This window comes from Hippocampus bargibanti, linkage group LG04 (genome assembly GCF_051943395.1).
Source record: "Hippocampus bargibanti isolate YZ-2025 linkage group LG04, ASM5194339v1, whole genome shotgun sequence".
In the NCBI taxonomy this organism is placed as follows: domain Eukaryota; kingdom Metazoa; phylum Chordata; class Actinopteri; order Syngnathiformes; family Syngnathidae; genus Hippocampus; species Hippocampus bargibanti.
Genome location: NC_142737.1, coordinates 16978425 through 17003331, shown reverse-complemented (window position 1 = coordinate 17003331; position 24907 = coordinate 16978425). Strand labels below are relative to the sequence as shown.

Sequence of the window (24907 nt, the reverse complement as noted above, 5' to 3'; positions counted from 1 at the left end):
ACGTTGATTATGTTGCGGGTCATTTTCACCCGGATGAAAAAATCCACACAAAACAAAAAAATAATAGGTGACATCAACCACAACTGTTTGAGATATTACAAACATACTTGAAAAGAGAAACAACATATTTTCTATCCCATCGCGATATTTTAGATCTATTTTGAAGAAAGGAAAAGGAAAGAATATCCAGTGCTTCAGTCAACAAAAATGGAAACGGGTTAAATTGACCCCTTAAAGGACAACCGACGTCACTTTTTTGTTTTTTAACTGACACCAGAAAAACGTTTGATAGCATCTAAAATACCCAAAACACGGAGTATGATATTTTTTGTCAAATGCAAAACACCAATAAAATGACTTAAAGTGTCCAAAATCTGCAAAAAAATTGAGTTGCGAATTGGGCATTTTCAGAAAGTCCCGCCCCCAGTTCGTGACGTCACGCCAAGACGTCTTGCATTGCTTGTGAATCCAAACAATGGCTTCAGATTCGGAGAATATGCTTTCTTGTTACACATCCAGTTATGAATATGATTCAAATAGTTCTGAAGAGGAAAGCATACATGTTTGCAATCGATTAAAGAATTTATTTGTGACATTTTGAGGCAACATTGGGGGAAAATCTCTCACCCAAAAAAAGAGGCACAAAATGGCGACCTCCTGTGGCCACCGCTGTTTCAACAGGCTGATAAATTCCTTATATGGTGCTTGGACGCCCTCTTCTGGCCTTCTGGCGGCTTTTGGGTGCAACACGAGGTCCCCAGACGAAACAAGTCCAGCAAAATACATTGACGTGATGGAAGGACCGCTACAATGCGTCTTTTTTACGATCAAGGGCGGTCCTTTCGTGACGTCACGTACGGACTCGTCACCAACTCAAAAACAAGATTTTCTGAATATTCAGCGCAAGTCTGAAAACGTAAAATATAGCTATATGCGGTGGAATCTTATTAAAATACGCTCGCTCAGTAGAAGTCATTTGAAGCCATTTTACAAATTATGGACACAACTTGTCCGGAGACATCGGTTGTCCTTTAACATATGAGGGTTAATCAAATAGATTACCACGCTTAGGCTTGTGGGGTTACACAGAACATAGTAGTGCAAAGAGCATCTTTGACTTGACTTTCCCTTCAAGGAAAACAAAAATACCACACTGCAAACAAATTAAACATTAAACAAAGATTATGTTTATCTTGCTCTTACACAGCTGACTCGGCGATACTGTGTACAATTGGACATTTAAATAGTTGCAGACTATTTAATATAAACTTCTCATGTACGCAGGGAAAAAAAAGGTTTTTTTCCTGATGGATATGTCAGGAGACATGAAATCATGCAGGTCCACCAATGGCAGAACACAAAGAAAGTCGAGATGACCGTGTATGTGTGTGCGTCAACAGAGGGCGCAGAAACCCCCACTCACCAGAGTCATTATCACATTCTGACCACCAGTAAAGGGAAGGGGGAAAAAAACATAAGTCATGGATACATGAATATAATCTGTCCAACACACAAACACAAGCACAGTTTAGTGTTATGACAAGCTTGTTAGTTTTTATTAGGTTCAATATTTTTTTAAGCTTCATTTTAGGTGCACGTTTCGTAATTTTTGCATTGACTTTTCTGTCGCTAGGTATTGTTGTAATCCAGTGTTTCCCAAAAAGGAGCATGTGTTGGACTCCAACATGTGTTGGACTAACAGTTAGAGGTACCTGAGCACATCGCTACATGGAAAAGTCCTAGATCAATAACTTGTGGCACAAAATCACAACAGCAGCGAGTCAACTCAAATGTCTCATTAAAGCTCACATGACTAACGAAAAGAAAAACCGCTATATTTGGTCTCACTTTACATACGACACTACCTCACTTTACATTTATAATTTACATGTATTGTCTTTTTTAGCCACGTTACAAGTGCCTGGCACGCTGGATCCGAGAGGACAGTAATTTCATCTGTGCTGTATGTCCTGCATAACCGGATATTTGACAATAAAGCTGACTTTGACTATTACTTTTGCCCAGTGTTTTGTTTCTGATAATTCAGTTTAAATTCACATGCCTTTTTTGGGATAAATGTTATACAAGTGAGATAACAAAGAGAGGTTTGTTCTTTTTCCATTTATTTATTTATTTATTTTATTTTTCAATAGTGTATTCATTGATTGATTCATCTATATATATTTTTACATTTAAATATATTTTACCATGCACGATGGTTTTTGTTTCAGTAAAAAAATAGACAATTGATCATAATTAAATGTTGAAATTAAGGAAATAAAATGAAACGTTGTTACGTTCCTAATTTTGGAGAAACATCAACATGTATGGGTGGGGCGGTACCCTCGTAGTATGACAAAGGGGGTCGGGAGTACACGAGACAAAAAGGTTGGCAACCCTTGGTGGCTTGGGCAGATCACAGAGATCCAGCCGTTGCTACCCGAACTATCTCAGCCAGCTAAGTAAATGGCGATGTAGGCCATGTCATTTAGATCAAACATTTTTTTCCAATACCTTCATCCAGAGCATCAGAGGCCTCCGCTTCTCTCCTCCTCCTTACGGCTCTCTGTTTTTCTTCCAACTTTTGTTTTTCTGAATTGGCTTCATCCCATCGCCCATCTTCCATCAGCCTCTGGTCTGGCCTCAGACGACTGTCAGTCACACCAACTCCATCTTCTGGCTCGTTCAGAGTCAGCGCCAGCGCTGAGAAGTAGTGCATGTTCTCAGCATTCTCTCTAGAAGAAAAAAGAGATAGACTTGTTCACTATAAGTGAAGATTCAGCAGCAAACAAGACTCATGCGACGTGACATCTTACGGGAGAGAATACTTCTTCCACAAAGGTTTGGGGGGCAGGGTCTGGTAGATGGTCTTCTGCTTGCCTTCTGATCCACCCCCACCTCGGCTACTCTGAATGATCTTGGCACTATCAATTTTCTCGTCCCATGTACCAGACAGGATATAATGAGCTTGGCCAACACAGTCGGCCACCACACCTGTCACCTGGAATGACAAAAAAATATAGTATCTCACTTTTGAAACAATATCATCAAAGAGAAATAGCACATGTTATGGAATCAGATGAATAAAATCAGAATGTATTCCACTCATCAGACTTTTATCGGGTATTATGTGCAATCTAAGTTCCAATGCAAGATCTATATCAGGTCTGTCCCTGGAAAGGAAAGTCTAATACAGTCATACCTCAGTTTCCGAACGCTTCAGCTCACAAACTTCTCGCCTTATGAACATTAAATTTGCGAGAAGAAGAATCATGAAACACTGGACGTGATGTTATTCTGTCCATTTGTGCCAATGGATGGTCCTCACATGAGATTAGCCTTGATGTTGAGAGTGGTGTGGGAGCTGTGCCTCAGGGATGGGAGGTTGTGAATTTGGGACACATCGTCAGTAGTGAGAGAGATATAGAGAGAGATAGAGAGAGAGAGAGAGAGAGAGAGAGAGAGAGAGAGAGAGAGAGAGAGAGAGAGAGAGAGGTAGAGAGAGAGGTAGAGGTAGAGAGGGAGGTAGAGGTAGAGGCAGAGAGATAGAGAGGGTAGATAGAGAGGTAGAGAGATAGAGAGGTAGAGAGATCGAGAGGTAGGTAGTGAGGTAGATATAGCTAGAGATAGAGATAGAGAGATAGAAATAGAGATAGAGAGAGATAGAAATAGAGATAGAGAGAGATAGAGATAGGTAGAGATAGAGAGAGATAGAGAAAGATAGAGAGAGATAGAGATAAAGATAGCTCGAGAATATAATATTGGCATATAAACTAGTTTTCGGCGGACGAACCAAACTACACAGCGTCACAGTGACTGGCGGACTAATTTTCGTCACCACCTTTCTTTGAGTGCAGACATGGTTTGTTATCGAGTGGAGGACTTTTGCTATTATGAGACCGATAAAGACTCCACTACAGGCTAGTGTTAAGCCTAAGAAGACATTAAAGAAAATTACGATCGAGCAGAAGAAGGAGATCACGGTGGCTTGCGGGCCAGTTTTCGTCACCCTGTGGTTTGTTATCGAGTGGAGTACTTTTGCTATTATGGGACCGAAAAAGACCCCACCACACGCTAGTGTTAAACCGAAGAGGACGCAAAAGAAAATTATGGTCGAGCAGAAGGAGATCATCGAAAACCACAAACAAGGTGTGCGTTTGTGCGACTTAGCGTGCCAGTACTAGTATGCTCAGTCGACCATTGCTACGTGTGGCTAATGGTGTTTCTGTGTTGTCTTAGCAATGGTCTCAGGCTATAGAAGACGTTGAAAAACTTCTGTTGATTTGGATTAACGAAAAGCAGCTAGCAGGGGACAGTGTGAGTGAGGGTATTATTGCTGAGAAAGCACGGCAATTTCATTCGAATCTCATCAAGAGGCAACTACATCAACGACCTTCACAAAGGTAAATAAAATGACTATTATACAGTACAGTTTATTTCTTTAATTACAATACAATAGCACATTTATTATACATAAAATAAGGTTATTTTGTGTAGTTTTAAGCCCTATGTAGTAGAAAATTACGTTTTATGGGGACCTGGGAACGGATTATTCTAATTTTTAATGGTTTCTTATGGGAAATAAATGTTTGGCAGAAAGACTTTTCGCCTTACACACACTTTCTGGGAACCAATTAAGTTCGTAAGCTGAGGTATCACTGTAGTTCTTTGGCCATTTTATAGCTTCCAAAATTCTAGAAAAGCCCTCGGTATTCTCCAGCAGGCTTCAGTCTGACACAAAATCATTACACTAGCTACGACGCCATGCATCACAGTGCTGTCAACATTTTATCTGCCCTATCCTGCAGGGTGACTGGTTCTCCAGTCGCAGGCTACTACCGCTCGCAATTGGCGGATAACTCCATTGACGGGTGGTGGAGCTTCTTGCTTTCCTTGGGGAACTGGTGGTGGTTGGCAGAGGGGGTCCCAGTGTTCTCCTCCTGAAGCCGTTACAAACCATGTTTTTTAGCTATAGCTCTGGTTTTTGTTTTTTCACTTTTGTTTTGTGCTCTCCTTTCTCTCCGTTTGTGCCTCGACAAACATTCTATCAGAGTGCATTCCCCATAAATAGCACAACACAAAAAGAGTATTTTAAGCATAAAAAGCCACAGGGGGCCACCATTCTACATGACTAGGCAGCCATACAAGACAAGGTACAAAAAAGGAAGAGTGGTTTCATCAAGGAGAAGCAGAAAAGGAGGATTTACCTTCCGAGGAATATCCCTGGAGAAATAACTGTAGGGAGAGAATTTCAGTTGACAGGTCTCTTTGGTCCCGTGATTCACTATTTCAATGTCACCTGACTGTACACACAAACACACACAAAAAGGACTGAGATGAAATTGACATCATATCTGCCAGTGCATTGCAAGATAATAAATGTGCTTCTACATATACATCCAAATATTCCCTTCTATCCCACACCATCTTAACTGATTCACTGCCATTCCCAAATGTATTTGGAAATTGAAAATATGACGTGGAGAGCCATTCCCGATTTTGTTCGGGTTTATTTTTTTTTTTTTTGCGGGGGCGTGCCAATCAAGCGCTGGTCAGAACTCTGGCAATATTTTTTCCCTCTCATGAGGGGGCAGCATTTGCCTTTTATACATTCGCCCCCACTTGCACCTCATATTACTCCAGATCCATATAACTTAGGAATTAACTCTTTTTTTCTGATGAAAGAAGAGAGTCTTAAGGTTTCTAACGCTGTATTCAATGTTTAAGTAGTCCTAAAACGTAATGTTCTGTGGGTCCTGCAATTTGAGTGAAAATGACAAAAACCCTGGTACTGGAGTGGACACATTTTTGCACGTCTGGCAGTGAGTGAGTTAATAAAGAATTTATACACAATAATGAGGTGCCATTTGAGAACCGCAGGCTGCACTAAAAGTAACCATATTTCCTGGTCTTTGGACGTGAGGATGGATGGCAATCGATGAGACGTGCTTGGAAACAAACCTGGTCAATCCACAGCTTGCCAACAATGATGTTGTGCACGGTGGATGTGACTTTTCTCCACACGTAGTGGTTGCCGCTAGAGTGGAACTGCAAATGAATTGCACCTGGGGATGTAAAACAACAACCGCAGCTGACATGTGTTAGGATACGATGGTAATGTCATTTTGATGACAGCTCAAAAACATGACCGATTTGGTTTAAAATCTACATACATGTCTATGAACAGCGTTTGCCTCTAAAACTTGTAATGACACGATGAAAGGCTGCACAGAATCTTCTCATTCTCACCTAACCTTTCATCAACTAGTCCTGGAAGATTGCAAACATGAGTTTACCATAAATAATTGCTCCATATTGCATGTGTTTTCTGATGCAGGACAACACCCGGGAGGAATGAGAGAAGGCGTGCAAATACCACCGCCTCCTGAATCATTGGACCGGAAGGATATAACTCCCCTTCATTCCATATTTTATGTTTGTGTCGTAAGTGTTACCAAGCAACCTCGATTTATTTTCTCTAACCCCTGGCTATCAAGTACGCAAGAAGAAGCTGCAGCGGTCAACCCCTTCAGAGCAGGAGAATCGTCTCTTTGCTTGAACTTCACGCACAATTTGGCAATTAATGCTCTTCAGTTTGACAGACTAAGCATTTGTTGAAATTGAGGAGTTTCCACGTAGCAATGAATGCATGTCTTACCCAGAGGCATGATGGAGAGGTATTTTCCACGGAATTTGCTGGAAATTGTGATTTCCTGCCACAAGGTCCAGCCTCGTTGGGAAATCACATGATGTGCAGCTGCAGGGGGGTGATGGCTCACCTTTCACCAAAATAGACGGAAGTGACAGGAAATGACTTCAGTACATTCAGTTTTCATTAGTTAAACCAAGGATGAAAAAGTTTCTTCAGCTGTCAACTGTACTTCTTTGAAGGTGTCAGATGTTTCGCTCTTCGTACGAAGAGCTTCGTCAACTAACTAAAGTTGTGCTGGTAACTCTGGGCCTATATATATATATATCCCTAATGGACAGAGGTGGCGGTGCCAGACCTCTGCTCTGATGGGTCAGTGTTCTAATGTTGGGGGAGCAGTAGACTCCCTGAAGTTAATCTGATTACTTCTTTTGTTCTGTAATAGAACAAAATATAATCTAATAGTACAAGTTCATCTGTGTAAGCTCTCAGTCGTACAGGAGTGGTCCATCGATGAAAAGGTTTCTTCAGCCGTCATCTGTACTTCTTTGAAGGTGTCTGTGGTGTATTAACCTAAACAGTTATATATGGGTTGTTTGGACTTGGGGTACCTTACGTTTATCTACTGCGCATGTGTGTAAATATTCACGTCTGACTTCCCATGTCGGCTGATGCAACAAGTCACGGTCAATACAGTTTTCTAAGGAATCGTCACATAAAACGTCAGAGTGTCGGACGTTTCGCTTTTTATCCAAGATGCTTCTTCAGCGTCCGACGCCTTCAAAGAGTGTACAGATGACGGTGAAAGAAACCTTTGCCAACTTGCCAAACGAACTGAAGTGTACTACTGAGTTTTGAAAGCCGCTGAGAAAGTGGAGTACACGTGGCTCGTAGCATTTTGTTTCTGACTTTTGCTCTATTGAATAAAACAAACAAAGAAATTGCTTTTTTTCTTGAAGAAGTTGTCGGCCATCCGGGCCGAGACGTTTTGAAAGTTGTACACCCTGGGCCACCGGGCAGACGATATTTCAAACACTGCCATTAGGAGGATATATATAGGACCAAAGTTACCGGCACAACTTTAGTTTGCTGACGAAGCTCTTCGGATGAAGAGAAAAAAATCTGACACCTTCAAAGAAGTACAGACGACGGCTGAAGAAACCTTTTCATCGATGGACCACTCCTGTACGACTGAGAGCTTATACAGACTTAAACCAAGTATGCGTGTCGCTGTGCTTTTTACCTGCTCACACAGTGAGCGGTAGCCAAACTCCTCGAGGCGATCAAGCTCGTAGGTCTCCCCCAGAAGAGGGTTGAAAGGTTTGGCTGTCCGGTGGATGGTAGTGGAGTAAGAAGACACGGAGAAGGCGGCAACCAAACACATCTGCTCCAGCGAGGAATCGCAGCGCGCGGCCTTATCCAGGAGCTCATGATACTCCAAATCTTCAGTGAGGCGTTGTAGCATTGACAGAGGCTCATTGAAGTTCACCTGAGGATGCAGAGTTGAAGATGACGAACAGAAATTTCTGAAAAGTTTTTGAACCAAGGCCAGAATGTTCAGAAACGCACAAAGTTAAGATCACTCACAGGCATGGGAATTTTGGAGAGCTCCTTGCCAATGCAGTTCTTCATTATGCTCCACAAATTGAGGGAGTAGTTAGGCTTGTCAGGGACACGAGTCCGCCTTTGTCTGTGCGGCTGCAGTTCTTTCCCTGACACATCATTATAGCTTGGAGACATCTGCGGATGAGAGAGGAAAGTCGTGGACTACATCCAAGTTTGACAAAGTAAAGCTGAACAGCAGAAAACAAATCAAACGGCGAATGAGGAAGTGACAAGAAACACAATGGGATTAGAAGACAAGTGATCAAGAAGTAGCAGCGGCAGCAATCGGGATGAGAGGAGCAGACTGATGTGACTGATGAAGAAGCAGACTGCTGCCGATTAAGAAATAAAATCACGCAAACAGGGACAACTATGAAGCTGTAAAACAAGCCTTAGCGGCAAAAAGCTTATATCTGCAAAAAAAAAAGGTGCAAACTTGTGTGTGGAAGCTGAACTTCAAAAGCTTGGTTGATAGAGTGTAATTTGAAATTTGTTGACAGCCTTCCAGATACTGAGCAACAGGGTAATGGTTTTGAATGTAGTCTTTTAAAATACAGTGGTCGATTTGACGATGACACCCGTTGCCAGCAGTGCGCCCAATCTGCTCGATCTCAGTAGATCACAGCTGAGTGGATCATGTACAACACAGGTGTCAAAGTCAAGGCCTGCGGGCCAAATCCGGCCCGCCACATCATTTTTTTCGACACCCCTGATGTACAACGTACCCAAAAACAGCACATGCGATCTGCTAGCGAATAAGCCGTCGAGCAGGTCTGGCTTTAAGTCTCAATGTAGGACTGTCGGTTTACTTATTGTTAGCAACAAGCAATGAGCCTTCATGATAATATTCCAGAAAATGAACTCTTTGGCTTACATGGTCGTCCTGGTTCCAATCGTAGGAATTGCCTCCGCTTGCTCCACTCAAACTACTCTGAGATCGCCTGGAATGGAATGGAGACAAAGAAAGACCCAATGCCAGTGACCTTTAGAATTGACAGGAACAAAGTGCAAACAAAACGGGACTAAAATTCTATGAATAATGCTCATTGAGACATATTGAGGGCATGTTCAGACCTGTGCTGTGCGTTGTCAGTGGCAGTCACTGTGATAAATGCAGGGGAATCCTCCATGGCATCAAAGTATTCAGTGTCCTCATCTTCATCACTGGCCTCTCCTTTGAGTGGCCTCTCACTCCCTTCTATCACGAGGAGATACATGAAGATACAGCGCAATGCAAAGAGCAAAACAAAGAGCAAAACACACATGGTATAGCTATTCATTATTTTGTAATGTGAACATCCTAAAATAGTTTAGAAAGGTTACTGATTTGTGCTTATTTGGAAAAAGGCTATTTAATGTTTTTTTTAGAATGGTGGCTTAGATATTTAAAGTTTTAATGTTGGGTTATTTTATTCAAAACTAATTGTACTGGTAAAGGCATTTAGTGGCATTACTGTTCACACTTTATTTTGAAAATGTATATGTGTTGTGCTCTCATCCATCTATGCTTTTGTTTGAAAATATTTACAGGTCATATTTAAAATGTCAATTCTGATGTTTCGCTTAGGCAAGGGTAGTCAAAGTCATTTGCCGCGCGCCACAGTGTAGTGTGTAGTTCCAGTGGAAAGAGTGGGCAGCACCAAGTTCCTGGGAGTGCACATATCCGAAGACCTGTCCTGGAGCTACAACACGTCATCACTGGCCAAGAAATCCCACCAGCGCCTGTACTTCCTCCGCAAACTAAAAAGAGTTGGAGCCCTGACCCCCATCACGACCTCCTTCTACCGCGGTACCATCGAGAGCATCCTGACCAGCTGTATCACCGTGTGGTACGGCGCCTGCACAGTATCCTGCCGTAAGACTCTGCAGCGCATCGTGAGGACAGCTGAGAAGATCATCGGTGTCTCTCTCCCCCCTTCAGGACATTTACAACACCCGCCTCACCCGCAGAGCCATCAGGATCGCTGGCGATCCCACCAATCCCTCCCACAGCCTCTTCAGCCTGCTGCCATCGGGTAGGAGACTGCGGAGTCTCCGAGCCAAGACCAGCAGGCTCAAGGATAGTTTCTGCCACCAGACAGTACGGAGACTCAACTCCTTTCCAGCCCTACCCAGCCTGCCCCTTCCCACTGCCACACTCACCGAACTCTGAGGACATGCTACACGCTGTACTATCATCCTGAATTCTATTTTTTGTTCTTTCTCATTTTTTTTTCTGCAAGACCTCACTTCATCCACTTCAACCCTTTCTTCTTGTTTGTTTTTGCATTACTACATTACGTCACTTTATATATGTCACTTCCTCACTTTACATACGTCACTACCTCACTTTACATTCAGAAATTACATGTATAGTCTTGTCAATTGTATGTCTTTTTTAGCCACGTTAGCAATCTATTAGTACCTTGCATGCTGCGTCCGAGAGGACATTAATTTCATCTGTGCTGTATGTCATGCATATTAGCATATTTGACAATAAAGCTGACTTTGACTTATGGATTCCTCTCAGGGGCCGTTAGACATTAGGGGAAGCCATTAGAATGTTTCATCCCCTCCACATATTATATAGAGAACACACAACAAGTTAACAAATAACTACTTTTAAAATTTGAAATAAAAAAATAATGACTGTATTGTGGTTTTACATGGGACAACTTAACATTTTGGTTCAGACTTTAGTCAGCATCATGCAATTTTACAAGTTTGATTTGCTTTCACGGGCTGAATAAAATACTGTGGCGGGCCAGATTTGGCGCTCAGGCCTCGACTTTGACACCTGGACGCTAAGGTTTTCTCTAACATAATTGGATACAATTGGCTGGATACGAACCAAAGATGGGGTTTTCTCACATGACGTTGATCCAGTGAAGTGAAAAAGAAGCAGGAGACGCATGCTCACCCTTCTTGTCGGCTGGGGCGCTGGGTGCACTGGATGAAAGTGTCGGTGCCGCCCTCCACGCTCGCTCCAGACTGTTGTGCTGCTTGGCTAGCTGCTCGATGGTCTCTTCCAGGTGGGTACGCTGCTCTCGTTCATACTGTAGTGCCCGCTGCCACCTCCTACTGTGAGTTTCAGCCAGGTCCAGGAAATCTCGACAAGCCTGGGGAAACACAAGCACACAAATGCTGTAATTTGCTGTGTCGTACAAAAGTCCTGTTTGAAAAATTTGCAGAATACATACTACACTCATCGACAGTATGTCACTCTTGACGTAGGTCAAGGCGCGGTTTTCGGTCACATGATAGTTTACCGGTAAATTGAAATCCAGGAGCAAGCAAAATGGGATAAAAAATACGTCTTTGGAAAGTTTCATTAGGACTGAAAAAGGCGCAGCCAGGAGACAAGAGGAGCTTACGATTTCTAAGAAAAAGAAGGCGACATTTAATAGACAGTATCGAGAGTCCTACTTCAAATTCAGATTTGTCCCAACGAGATTTATTCATTTTGTACCTTATTTTGAAGGCACTTTTAAATGTTACCATGGCGACAAGAGTGTTGCAGCCAGATACAACGTTCCTCGTGTCGTGGTTAGTGTTCATTATTATTGGATTAGATTGGAGCCTGTATTCTCGCATTGGACAAATTTACATTTCACAACAGCAAAGTTATGGAAGGAAGAGGAGAGGATGAAGTTGAAAAACAAAATACAGGAGCTCCTGGAAAGGCAGCCAATCCCGTGGTGCCATCTTGAAGTAAAAAAAAAAAAAACAAAAACAAAATAACAAAACAATATGACAACACAAAGACAGAGTCTTGAGCAATCTTGAGCAATTGCTCTATCCCTTAATAATCTGAGAGTGTCCAGGTTGAGTGAATGCTGGCGCGTGTGGCTGCCGCTGCTCACCCGCAGAAAAAATATGCTGTGACTGTAAGTCGTCATTGAGAGTTTTGAAAGCCGCTTAGAAATGAAATTATTATTATTATTAATTTTTGCACCCTCTTTGTTGTATGAAGAAGTTCTCGATGAAAGCATCCTTTTCACCAATGGATTAGGGACGTCTTGGTGAAATGTGCATGTCTGCTACAATATAATGTTCAAAGCGAACACGAAGCTGTAGCATCTATTGACGAAAAGAGATTCTCTCACATCTCCTGTCCCACATAAATGCGCTTCATTTTCAAGCCGTGACAGTTCCACATATGTATGTATATGTTTCGAAAATATTGCAGTTTTCATGCAAGACACATCATATTAATTTTGTTCTATTTATTCGACACACATTAATGACTGGTCCTTGAAGATATTGTCTGACATTAAATTGGTCTATGGGGCAAAAAAAAGTTGTGGACTGCTTGTGTATCACATGTTTTCAGTCCATTGTGTCACATCCTGATGGGCGTCAGGTGCGCCCCCCCTCTCCTCCGGGCTCGCTCACCTGATTCCAATCCCACTGATTGTGCCTTCTGGCTATAAAAGCCACCCGGTTTTCGTCGGTGTAATCTCGCAGTTCCAGACCTTGTCGCCTCTCAGTACGCAGGTGAGCCCCGCTCGGCCGTCGTGCCTCACCTTTCTGTTTTGTTAGTGTCTCAGTAAAACCCTTTTTTGAACTATACTGTCTCCATCGAGTATTTTAGATCCAGCTCCCCTTTTTTCTTCGTCCTACGAGAGCGGCTGCCACTCCTCGTGTGGACGTGACACATTGAAAAAAAACAAAAAACAAATAAAGAGTACAGTTAATTAATAATCATAATAAGCGCCTTATTTATAAGAATCTTTTACAACACTCAAGGGAACTTTACAATCAAGAATTACCAGTTTTCATCATTGCTTCGGGGACTGACACAAGATCTGGTTTCACTTCCGTAATATGGTTGCTGCTCACTGCTCATCAGGGAGAACACATTTGCTGTTCAAAAAATGTTGGTCTTTGTGTGCCCAGTGATTGGCTGTCAACCAATTCAGGGTGCCCCCTGCCTTGTATATAAGCGGTACGGAAGATGGATGGATGAAAAAATGTTGGTTTCTGGTATTTATATCCCAAGTTTTAATAAATAAAGTCAAGAGAGTGAGTGACGAGCTACGCTTTCACGCTGATTGCATGGCAGAGGACTTTTAAGTCAAGAGGGGGCATCATTATTCCTGCTGCGCTCAGACAGCCGAGCCAAGAGGTTACCTCAGATCACATAGAAATGGCGTGTCAGCATTTGTTGGCACTGCATTGTATGCCTGCTGTTCCTACCACACAGTAAGCACAAAAGTAAACAAACCGGAACGCCTTACAGCTGACAAAACGTAAGAGGAAAAAGTCATCTGAGAGTCACAGGAAGTCGCCATTGACATCAAATTAAAGTACCGGTAAACCTCTTTTTGCTGTTTACGAAAATGATTTCTATCTTTGTGACTGCTGTATTTCCTGAATATGATAGCTGTCCGTGTTAAGCGCTTTGTTACAGCTTTAACTGTTGTTAAAGCACTATATAAATTAATATCAGAATCAGAATCATCTTTATTGCCAAGTATGTAGAACACACAAGGAATTTGTTTCCGGTAGAACACGCTGCACTAGTATTGTCGTCAAAAAAACTGCTAAGTGGCACTATACGGTTCCATTTTGGCTACTGTTGAAAGAGTTCAAAGAGTTCAAAGAGTTAATGGCTTGGGGGAAGAAGCTGTTTAAATGTCTGCTGGATTTGGTGCGCATGGATCGGTAGCGCCTGCCTGAGGGGAGTAGCTGGAAAAGGTGGTGGGCAGGGTGCGGAGGGTCCAGTAGGATTTTCCACACCCTAGTTTGGATATGTATTATATATATATATATATATATATATATATATATATATATATATATATATGTATTATATATATATATATATATATATATATATATATTGTATTGCATAAAACGTCTGTTTGACAACATTATTCAGAATTTGCATTCATAAAACTATAGTCACATAAACATTCATAAACAATAAGTTATCACAAAAGCAAGGACAGCATAAAAAGTTAAACAGTAAAATAAATCCATCAACTTCCATTTGATCAAAATTTCTAGATAAACACATTTTTCCTGGTTTTTCGTTCCAGGAATTTTTCAGCATGAAGTCACCTTAAACAAATTCAGTTCCATGTCCAATGTCTAAAAAAAATTGGAAACGACAAACAATTTTGTTGAAAAGGCTGAACCCTGTTAACATTTCACAAGTAGCATTCCTTCACTCTTACCTTCAAGTAGTCAAACATGAAGTGTCCCAACCACTGGAGCCATCACTCAATTTAAATGCTCCACATACATATGAACTTGCAGTTTACTTCCTCAGACAGGACTAAGAAACCAACACTCATTGAAATAACATACGCTTGTTCCACATTTTTACTGCTGAGTCTCCAGTTCACGAGCAGACTGCATGAGACGTCTGGTGGTGATGGAGGACGAGGTTAATAAAGGCTAAAGCCGGTGGATAAGGGAACTGGTGCTGCTGGTATGACAATATGACACTCTTTTGACATTTAAAGACCCACTGAACTGGGAACCAATCCTGGCAGTCAGCAAGTGCGTACACGTGCAGGACCCTATTGCACATAAAAGGACAAGGGTGACCTCCAAAGTCATACTACCAGATCATTGCATGTCTACAGCGTTTGGAAAACCACCCCCATTGTTTCAGGTCTCCACACTCTCATTCCATAATCTGAGCTGCTTCCAATTCTGGAGAGCCATTAAGATATGTGGATGTAAAATGACCACAGGGAGTTTATGCTCACTCTGAACTCTTGTGTGAAGGCCTTTTGTGGTAAAGCTAACTGCATCAGAATAACATTGCCAATTTTATTAATTATGAAAGTCGAATTTCCCTGACTGGTTTATGGTAAAAAACAGATTTGGGTATAATTCCTTTCTGGAAAGGACTGTGGTCTGGTTTTTAATCAAATTGTAAAATCACAGCACTTTCGGTTTAAACTAATATTTGGTCGGTGAATATAAGAAACAAAAATTATCATAGAAAAATAAAATATATTTTTTAAAAGTGGTTCAACACACCTTGCAGTGCAGTTGTCCACTTTGAGTGGAGTCTGTTATTGCAAGCCAGAAAGCTGTGACAGCAGCAGTCAAGTCTCAGTTTGAAGGAGAGAAGGTGGCTGTTCCCCACCCTCTCACACACCCACAATCAGACTGAGCGTCATTACGTCAACACTTCAACCCCCAAGGCTCATCCAGAAACTTGAACTCGAATTAGGTTGCTTGTACCCAGATCCAACATTATTGGAACAGTACTTAAAAAGTACCTCAATTGTGAAATTTAAGTGCAGCTAAATATCTTAACTAGGGGTGTGATGTTTTGTAAAAACTGTAAAAAAAAAAAAAGTTAATTTTGACTGTTAGGGCTCTGTAAACTACCCACATGAAGCGTTAAACGGTTGGAAAATAGCTCCTCACAGCTAATTGTGGAGAGAAAAACAGCAGGGTTCATGTTTTTGGGTTCGTGATCTTTTTGATGAAACCTGAAAAAAAAAAACAATGGAAACATGAAAGTTTTGAAATGAAAAGATCAAAGAGATCCAATCTATAAAGGTCATGGAATCTGTCTGATGCATCCAAGAAAGCTCTGTGAGCCAAAGCTAGCATCGCGAGGTTGGCCCGACAATTTAACTCACCAATCACTGGTCAACAATCACTCGTCGAAACATGGCTCAAGGATAGAATTAGCAAATTTTACTTTTGAACATTTCCCGAGAAGTATTTCATGAACATTAAACTATAAATGGACGAAAGAGGCAGGTCTTTGACCTGCTGGACCATTGTTGCCTGACAATGTACCTCGTAATCTACCTGTATATAAGTTTCCGACTCATTTTATAATGCCAGTTCCCATGTGTTGTGTATGCCGTAAATGTGGTCTTCAGTTTTCATGACACGCTGGAGAGCGCAGTTCTCATACCAGATGTGATGCTCCACACTGCATCTGTAGCACTTGCTGAGCATTTTGAATGTGGATTTGGATATGTTTTCAAAATTCATGCTGGTCACATTGCAAGGCAAGCTCATTAGTGCGTGTTAGAATGAGGCTACTCACATTGATCATCGCATTGGAAGTGATACGGAAGAGGGTGGCTCTTTCATTGACAGCTTTGATCTTCTCCCCTCCATCCACAGGAACCTTCAGGCCTTCGAGTTCACTGAGAGAACGTTGCAAGGCAGCCCCGTGCTTAGCAATCAAGTCATTACACGTGCTGAGGTCATCAAGCTTGCTGACGAGTATCTTTAAAGTTCCCTGAATCTCAGTGCGGTTAGATTGGGATGCAGGCTCCTCCTCGCCTGAGTCATCTGGAACACAAAATGGGACAATTTTTGAAAACAATTTTTCCCTGCATAATGCATAACCTCCATTGTCTGACATACTTCAGTTACTTTTTTTGCTGACCCACCAAGTTACCATTCAAAATATCAAATTTTTATCACTGCTCACTATATACTTATGCAATACTGTACTCTCTGATCAAATACACTCAAACTCACTTTTTATTGCTTATTTTCTTTACCAACCGATTTCCATCACACAATCAGCCAAGAATGTAATTCCTCAAATGGTTTCGTCTGACACACACTAACTTTTGGTACCTTACGGCAGTTGTACAATTATGTCAGTGGCATTTAGGGACGCCTAACTTGTCCATACCCGTTAGGCTTGCATCTGCTTCTTCCAATGATAAGGTTTGACTATAGCGGATAATCGAGGTTAAACAGGGCATAAGGCAGAAGCATAGCGGTGTCACCTCTGCATTACTCACCCAGGTCGCCATCATCGAGCAGACGCGCACAAAATAAACTGGAAATAAAAGTTGCATTAGGAATGGCAATGCAACATTGCTCTTATGAGGAACTGAGTGGTTTAACAATGCTTGGACTTGAAGTCTATAATGAGAGCTTTATCTTTCCATTCAGCCTCGAAACACATGGCATCAGGGTAACAAGAAACCAGTTAATAGCATTCCAGTGATGCAATCATAATGAGATACGCAGCGTTTGGGAGGTATGACGGAGCAAATATACGAGCTGCAGCGCGATCTGACTCTTCAACCTAAAACAGCTAGCTAGTTTAACAGCTCTCAACGATGCCTCTTAAAATAAACTGTCACATGTCCACAAGCATGTTTGTTAACACGGGGACTGTTTATAGCAACAGCCCCTGCTGCACCAATTCCCCTTCCAAAAAACTGAGGAGCCGGCTACCAACTGGCGTTGAAAGCTTCAAAAAAGAAAATATGCGGGGCAGTGACGTGCAGTCGGGGGAGGCAGGTGAGGCTGTGCCTCACCTGTCATCATGGAAAGATCAAATGAAAAAAATAATTAAACAGTGATATTTATTTAGTGATTTTTACTTTAAAGTTCTTTTCCATTTAACTTCACCATTTTTTGATATTTTTTTCAAAATAGTTGAATTTTCACATTCACGTTCAAATACTAAGTAGAGACGAGCGGTGAGGCAGCAGCCAGCTGAGCCTCACCGTGGATTGCGCAATGACTATGCTAACTGTGCTGGCTTGCTCTGCAGTGAGACCGCATTGTTGTCCCTCTGCATATCGCTATTAAAGTGTTCAAAAGCTTTCAGTATATGAACAAAATGTCTACAGTTTAGCTGGTGTATATAATGTACAGTCATTGTACATTATAAACACTGTACTAAGGTTTAATTTAAAACAGATTCTTATCTTACAGACAGTGTGTTGTTGGTGTTCAAATACCTGACATGTCTCGGCGTCTACTTTAATTCAACTGAACTGTACTACAGATTTATTTTATTTTATAAAAACTGTGTGCATAGGTGAGGCACACAGTTCTCTTGCCTCATGACAGGGGGCGCAGGTGATTAGAGATTCTTCTTGCACCTCCTCGGCAAGCTACAGTAAACAGTTAGCAAGTTAAGTGCAACCATCCAGTCATTTTTTCGTGTTGCTTGGCCTTATTTTCAGAATGGAGGATTACATATCTAAATTGAAAGAATTTTCTAAACTGGACTTTCAATCGAAGCAGGATATAAGAACTAAAGGAAGACCAACACGGGACTGTATAGCTTACAAACGGTGAGGGATGAATGTAAATCTCCTGGACAGCTTCTCAGCTTTTTGGCCAAGAAGGATCTCATTGAAACTTCCTGAAGCGACAAAGTTGCTCCAGCTCGTGCTCACTGTTGCAGCTACTACAGCGTCAGTGGAGCGGTCATTCTCAGCACTGAAATGACTGAAAACATACAGTCGGAACAGGACTGATCAAGGACGACTTTCTTCACTGGAAGTGTTCTCCATTGAGACAGAGAGACTTTTAAAAGTAAAGATAGATAAGAAAGGCTTCCACAAAGAAGTTATTGATGCCTTTCTTCAGAAGGAGCGACACATGGACTTCATTTATAAGTAAAGGTAACACAATAATAAAGTTTCTTTTATTCTTTTTCCTATGCTATAGTTTGTGAACAGTATATAAGAATGCTGACATGACATTTTAAACAAAACACGTTAACTGTTGCCCATCAAATGGTGAATAAGCTACTCTGTGGAGTTCATATGTTTGTAAATCTGACTGTGATGACGTCAGTGCCTCACCAGCCATGAACCTCACCGCACGTCATTGATGCGGGGTCTGTGAAATATTTGATATCGGATTGGATTGCATTTACCTTTATTCATCTCACAGTGGAGAAATTTAAATTTCACAGCAGTAAAGTTATAACAGGAAGAGGAAAGGAAAGGAAAGTAGTAGAAAAGCAAAATACAGGAGCTGCTGGAAAGGCAGCCACTCTCGTGGCGTCATCTTGAAGTCAAAAAAACAAAAAAACTAAATAAATGACAACACAAGGAGTCATTCATTCTTCAGCACATGCTGTACCCTCTTTGTGACATGAAGCAGTTCGAGAAGAAAGAGGAGAGGATCTAAGCATCCTTTTCAGCAGTGGATCAGGGACGTCATGGTGGAATGTGCACATCTACTACAAGCTAAATGTTGAAAGCAAACACGCAGCTGTAGCATCCATTGACAAAAATAGATTGTCTCACATCTCCTGTACCACATACATCCGATTATATTAAAAATTAAATCATCTATATACAATTGTACTGCACAACTCAAGGAGAGTTCACATGCAGTTTTAAAACCTGCTAGCAAGTTTCGAAATACACCCTCACTTCACTAATCCCCCAAAACCCCAGATTCTTTGACGAAAGCCATATATTTACCCCCCAAACGTCCATGCAAAGTAAACAAGATGGCTTCAGCCAAAACAGCTACAATGAGCACAACTTGTTCGTATTGGAGTGGTACTATAACAGCAAAGGTGTGATGTTTCATTTTTTTCTGAATATTGAATTCATTATAAAACCAAGAGACATGACAGATGTTCAAATTGTGCAAAGGAGGGCTGTCCGCAAATCCTGACTTTTTATTACCGTCTGTTCACTGAAAAGTATAAATTCAACAGTACCCATATATTTAAGTCAAACACCAACAAACATTAACCAAGTCATCAAAAAATGTAAAATGAATTAATTCACATTATACTGCCACTGTGTATGAAAAATAGATCTAAATGTTATGCTACAACAGAAGTGTTTGTTTATGTACACGTTTCTGCAAATGAAGGTGCTTCAATTGCTACTGCATGTCTTTTATTTCATACGAATGTATTTGTACCTCGGCGCATTACGTAGCTTTCGCAATAAAGGCCCACCGCGCATGCTACAAAGCTTCAGAAACTGAATTGCACCAGATCGTTGGAATAAATAACAGTGACACTACTGCACAATTAATTAGCCATGTACGAGTCATCAGAGCAAGTAAAGGAAAAAAAGAAAATGAAAATAAAGTACTAAGTTATATTGTGTAATATCAGTCAGTTTATGCAGAATCAAAAGGACCGTCAACAAATATGGCCCAGGAAAACACTCAATAAGCTAAGAAATAAATACATTTTCCACTTTTGCAGTGGATGGCAGATATTTTTTAACAATTTATAAGTACCTCACATGTTGAAAACCCTGTGCACCACTGGTATAGAGCACCATGAGGCAATACCTGTCGTCCATTATCACACAAGTCATGCCTCAAGGGTGGATCAGCTCCCACCCGCATATTAGCACCCTGAACACCACCCTGCATGTGTTTCCGTCAGCACTGCTACTGTTGGCCATCTCAGAGGATATAATGTCCAGGTCATACATGGTAACTTTGTATCACTCCTTTGTGTGTATTAGATCTGATCAGTGATTGTGCACACTATATACGGAGTTGTAAGAGACACATAAAACCGGCATATGAAGAAATAACTTTCAAAACACATTTCAACCACTTAGCATATCCAGATTAGTTAACTCGTGAAGTGAGCGACCATCTGTTATAGCCAAATTCTGGTTGCACTGTTACATTCTTTTTTTTTCTCTCCATTACGCTGCACAATATGGCAGCTTTTTTTTCAAATAAACATCTGAGATGGTGAAAAATGATATTGCTACTGTGCATATCAAACAAGCTCAAACTTACGGAAGGATGAAGAGAGAATTTAGCACATTTTTTGCTTTGATAAAAGCAAACTTTTCTCGTACAAGTGTTAAGCATTTTATTTATTTAACAGGTATAACTAATATTGGACCATCTCAGGAACCTTACTGGTGTTGTTACCTTCTCACACCGGACAACAATGATGCAAATGGAAAACAATTTTATGAGATTGTGAAATGTGAGTCACTGAGCCACAAATACAGCAAGATGGGAATTCATCACGCTCTTAAGTAGCCTGGTCTCAGTGCTACAAGATAATGAGCTGCAACGAAGGCCATCAAATGTAGGGCAGAGATCAATGCAAATTGTATCGGAGGACTCGGAGCACCCTTTAAGGAGGCACATTAAGATCTGCATGTTTTTTGAATGATTCACTCAACATACAGCAGCAGGAAATCTTTATCAAGTGCAGAATCACAAAAGGTGATCCACAAGTGTGCCAACAGACTACTAATCAAACTCTGCCCCAAATCTCGTACTTAGAGCGTAAAAATGTCAAAGGGGGCCTACTTGTCACAGTTCGGTTTGCGACCAACGGGTGGCACAGGTTTTGGTCATTTTAATCAGTGGCAGTTAAAAGGACTTCCGGCACGACCATTCAGTGTTGCGTCATTGTTTGTTTCACCCCGTCAGGTTTGTTTCGTCTTGCCATGTTTTACTCGTGGGTTTCTTTTCTACTTTGGACCTTTTTGTTCTGATGACTAATGTTTGAGAATTTGTTCCTGACGACTTTAATCAAATTTGTCAAATACACCCTGCTCCTCTCACTCCTGCCTGCTTTTTTGGGGTCTACCACCACTACCACCTTGCGAAGCGTGACACCAATTATTATTAAGTCATTCACTGCCATTCACGAATTTAGTCAGGAATTGAAAATATGACGTAGAGCGCCATTCTCGAATTTGTTCAGGTTTGTTTTTTCATGCTTGGGTGCCGATAAAGCGCTGGCCATGGCCTCTGGCTAGGTTTCTTCTTTTCCGCAAGGGGGCGGCATTTCCCTATTTTCCATGTTAGCACTTTGTTCCAGCTTCAGCTTTTGTTCAAGCGCTATATAAATGTAGGTATTGCATTGTATTTTGGACAGCCGCCATCATTTTAAGATCATATAACTACAGGTCCATATAATTTAACAATTAACTATTTTTTGCTGAAGAAATAAGAGTGTCTAAGGTTTCTAACGCTGTACTGAATGTTTATGGAGTCCTAAAACTCAATATTCTGTGGGTCCTGGAATTCAAGTGACAATGACAAAACCATGGCACTGGAATGTGTCACGGTTTGCAAGGTGGTGATGGCGGGTGCGGATCCCAAAAGGCAGGCAGGAGTGAGTAGGAAGTTGTTTGACAAATTGTATTAAATTAAAGTCAGCAGGAACAAAATGTAAAACATCAAAATCATCTGAATGGAAAAAATACAAAGTAGCAAAAGAAGACCAAAAGTAAAACCCCGCAGCAAACAAACATTGAACCGGCACCGGATGGTCGTGCCGGGTGTCATTTTAAGTGACAGTGATTATAACGACCAGCACCTGTGAGGCTGCCGGCAGGGCTGACGTCGCTACCCGTTGGTCGCCAACCTGATCGGGACGACCAGCACCTGTGCAGGTGCAGGCGGGGCCGACAGCGCCCCCCGTTGGTCGCCAACCAGATCATGACAGTACCCCCCCTTCAAGGGGCTGCTTCCAGAAGTCCCAACAGTCTCCCAAAAGGTCCACTCGCCAGGGAACGGTCGGTGGAGAGGGCAACCGCTGCCTCTCCAGCATACGACAGGCGGCGGCCTGATGGGAACGGGACTCGGCCTGGGGTGGACGAAGACGCAGCACGGATCGTCGTGGGCGTGAGTGTGATCCCTCTCGCACGTTCACGCGACGGCGCATGGCCCTGCGTGGACGTCGAACTGCCAGGCGCAGAATGGCACCCCGTACGGCCGTAAGGGACCAGGTCTCGGCCGGACGCCGACGTGGGCGTGAACTGCCCGGCTCCGAGGGAACGAGACCAGTCCAGAGCCGCTCCGGGATCCAGCGGTGAGTGGGGTCTCGGACTGACGTTGACGCGAACGTTGCACGGCTCGTCGTGGATGAGACTCAATTCGTCATGCACGACGACAGCGTGGCTGGACGTGGGCGTGCAATGCCAGTCACCCGGCCACCTGGAAGGAGGTCTCGGCCGGACGTTTACGTGGACGTTGCGGCTCGTCGAGTGACGCAATTCAAACTCAACGAGGCTTGCGCTAACGTGGACGTAGCATTGCCAGGCACAGGGTGGAAATGAGACGGGTCCGATGTACCTGCGGGATCCGATGGTGGGCCGGTTCATTCTGTCACGTTTTGCGAGGTGGTGATGGCGGGTGTGGATCCCAAAAAGCAGGCAGGAGGGAGCAGGAGGTTGTTTGACAAATTGTATTAAATTAAAGGTCAGCAGTAACAAAATGTAAAACATCAAAATGATCTGAATGGAAAAAAATACAAAGTAGCAAAAGAAAACCAAGTGTAAAAGTCCGCCAAGGTTAAACAAACACGTACACAATGCATGCAGCAACCAAGCAGCAAACAAACAATGAACCGGCACCGGATGGTCGTGCCGGGTGTCATTTTAAGTGACAGTGATTATAACGACCAGCACCTGCGAGGCTGCCGGCAGGGCTGACGTCGCTACCCGTTGGTCGCCAATCTGATCGTGACAGAATGGACACATTTTTGCACGTCTGCTAGTGAATGAGTTAATAATCTATTGACAGTTCTTATTTGGCTCCACCATATTTGATACTACCGTACTCCATTAAAACTACATTTCCGCTCTCAGTCAATAGTCTTGAAAGCTGCCCCATGTGACAACCCTGGCAAGGATTATTACAGGTACATACATCATTTAGAGTACAGTGATCCCTGACTGTTTGCCATTAATGGGGACCAGGACTGGGCCGCAATCACCACCAAGTCACACTGCCAACAACTTCATGGTCATTTGCAAAGTGCCAAAGATGTTGGAGCTCGTTGTGCCTTTAATGGAGCACTCTAGTGAGACGTTCCTTGCCACGATAGAAGAGGACATCATGAAGCTTATCATCAAATATGGCATGACGGTACGTTTAAGGAGACTTCACATTTACTGCCGTGTTACTTCCGGGTAGAGTGAACGCTGGCGCGGATGGCTGCCGCTGCTCACCCACACAAAAAAAGTATGTGACTGTAAAGTGTCCTTGAGAGTTTTGAAAGGCGCCTGGAAATGAATTGTATTATTATTATTATTATTATTATTATTATTATTATTATTATAAGTGACAAACCGCTAAGGAGGGTTTTTTTCCCCTTCCTAGGGATTTTTGTGTCATCAGAATCAGCAAAATGTAAGCGTATGCGTGAACCAGCATGTTTAAAATATGTCAACGGAGATTATACTTTACATATTAGAGAGTACAGCTGTACAAGCTTTTACTTATACAGTGATACATCGGTTTACGAATGCTTTAGCTCACGAACTTTTCGCCTCACGAACATTAAATTCGCGAGAATATAGTCTTGGCTAATGAACCAGTTTTCGGCAGACGAACCAAACCACACGGTGGCTGGCGGAAAAAGACCCCACCACAGGCTAGTGTTAAGCCGAATAGGACACAAAAGAAAAATACGGTCGAGCAGAAGAAGGAGAGCATCGAAAGACAAGAACGAGGTGTGCGTTTGTGTGACTTAGTGTCCCAGTACCAGTATGCTAAGTCGACCATTGCTACATGTGGCTAAGGGTGTTTCTGTGTTGTCTCAGGCAATAGAAGAAGTTGAAAAAGTTCTGTTAATTTGGATTAACAAAAAGCAGCTAGTCGAGGACAGTGTGAGTGAGGATATTTTCGCCAAGAAAGCACGGCAACTTCACACAGATATCATCAAGAGGCAAATACATCAACTTCAGTACAGATAATTTCTTTAAGTACAATCCAATAGCACATTTATTATACATAAAATAAAGTATATTTTCGTGTAGTTTTAAGGCGTATTTAGTAGAAAATTATGCTTTATGGGGACCTGGGAAAGGATTTCTCATGGTAAATAAATGTTCGGCAGACGAACTTTTCGCCTTACACACACTTCCTGGGAACCAATTCAGTTTGTGAGCTGAGGTATCACTGTATCTTTAATTATAAAACCTTATAGAAGTTCAAATACAATTTCAAGCAAAA

General features: G+C 42.1%; 1 protein-coding gene across 2 annotated transcripts in view; it reads right to left on the bottom strand.

Annotated features, from left to right (window-relative positions):
- The window catches only part of osbp2b (oxysterol binding protein 2b), a 52095-nt gene that overhangs the window by 6368 nt on the left and 20820 nt on the right, over positions 1-24907 (bottom strand). Inside the window, exons 3-13 of one of the 2 annotated variants that reach the window (XM_088994414.1) lie at positions 16266-16516; positions 11154-11352; positions 9329-9449; positions 9129-9195; positions 8237-8389; positions 7893-8138; positions 6659-6779; positions 5962-6065; positions 5208-5303; positions 2817-3001; positions 2515-2735 (exon numbers count right to left, since the gene is read on the bottom strand). In XM_088994414.1, the coding sequence (XP_088850540.1) occupies positions 2515-2735; positions 2817-3001; positions 5208-5303; positions 5962-6065; positions 6659-6779; positions 7893-8138; positions 8237-8389; positions 9129-9195; positions 9329-9449; positions 11154-11352; positions 16266-16516 (1764 nt within the window). Of the gene's footprint in view, positions 1-2514; positions 2736-2816; positions 3002-5207; positions 5304-5961; positions 6066-6658; positions 6780-7892; positions 8139-8236; positions 8390-9128; positions 9196-9328; positions 9453-11153; positions 11353-16265; positions 16517-24907 lie in introns of both variants that reach the window. The other variant, XM_088994413.1, reaches the window with a different exon arrangement.